Below are 761 nucleotides of genomic sequence, written 5' to 3'. Positions count from 1 at the left end.
CTAAAAATATATATATATATATATATATATATATATATAAACATTTATTTATAATAATTAATTTATAATAATATATCCTGTCTTTTATAATTATTGCACTTCCACCCAGTCGTATAACTATTTTTTTCTCCTTAATTTGTAGCACAGTCAAGCTACTCTTCCTCATTTCTTCTTTGGCAACTTGTAGTGGATTTGCATTACAAATATAATAATCTGCTTTTTGATGTAATATTGATTAAAATGATCACTATCGAGGTGATCAAACTTGATTGTAAAAAAAAAAGAAAAAAAAAGACGTTTTTAACTAATTTCATTATTTTCTCATTTGTATCTGTTAAATAACAAAGTAAGAGAACAGCATTTATTTGAAACTGAAATATTTTGTAACATTATAACTGTCTTTACTGTCACTTTAGATCAATTTAATGCATCCATGCTGAATAGAAGTATTGATTTATTAAAAAAAAAAACGTACTGACCCCAGACTTTTGAAGGGTAGTACACATGCAATCTGCAAAACGACCCAAATGCAAAAAGATGCAGATCTTGTGTTCTCTCTGTTCCAGATGCAGGTTATGAGTTTGACATCTGCTACACATCTGTGCTGAAGCGTGCCGTCAGGACCCTGTGGCTGGTGCTGGACCGCATCGATCAGATGTGGCTGCCCGTGCATCGCACCTGGCGTCTGAACGAGCGGCACTACGGCGGCCTGACGGGCCTCAACAAAGCCGAGACGGCGGCCAAACACGGCGAGGCGCAGG

General features: G+C 35.7%; 1 protein-coding gene across 1 annotated transcript in view; it reads left to right on the top strand.

The window, feature by feature from the left end:
• Nucleotides 1-758, top strand: part of LOC107580301 (phosphoglycerate mutase 1-like) — a gene marked incomplete at its 3' end in the record, with an annotated part of 1,248 nt that extends 490 nt beyond the window's left edge. The window contains exon 2 of the mRNA XM_016266023.1: nt 567-758. Coding sequence (XP_016121509.1) covers nt 567-758 — 192 coding nt within the window. The remainder of the gene's footprint in view (nt 1-566) is intronic.
• Between the last annotated feature and the right edge of the window lie 3 nt (nt 759-761).

The sequence above is a fragment of the Sinocyclocheilus grahami genome, unplaced genomic scaffold (genome assembly GCF_001515645.1).
Source record: "Sinocyclocheilus grahami isolate Dianchi unplaced genomic scaffold, SAMN03320097.WGS_v1.1 scaffold30271.1, whole genome shotgun sequence".
In the NCBI taxonomy this organism is placed as follows: domain Eukaryota; kingdom Metazoa; phylum Chordata; class Actinopteri; order Cypriniformes; family Cyprinidae; genus Sinocyclocheilus; species Sinocyclocheilus grahami.
Note: the sequence above shows the minus strand (reverse complement) of the source record. Positions and strands in the feature narration are given on the sequence as shown.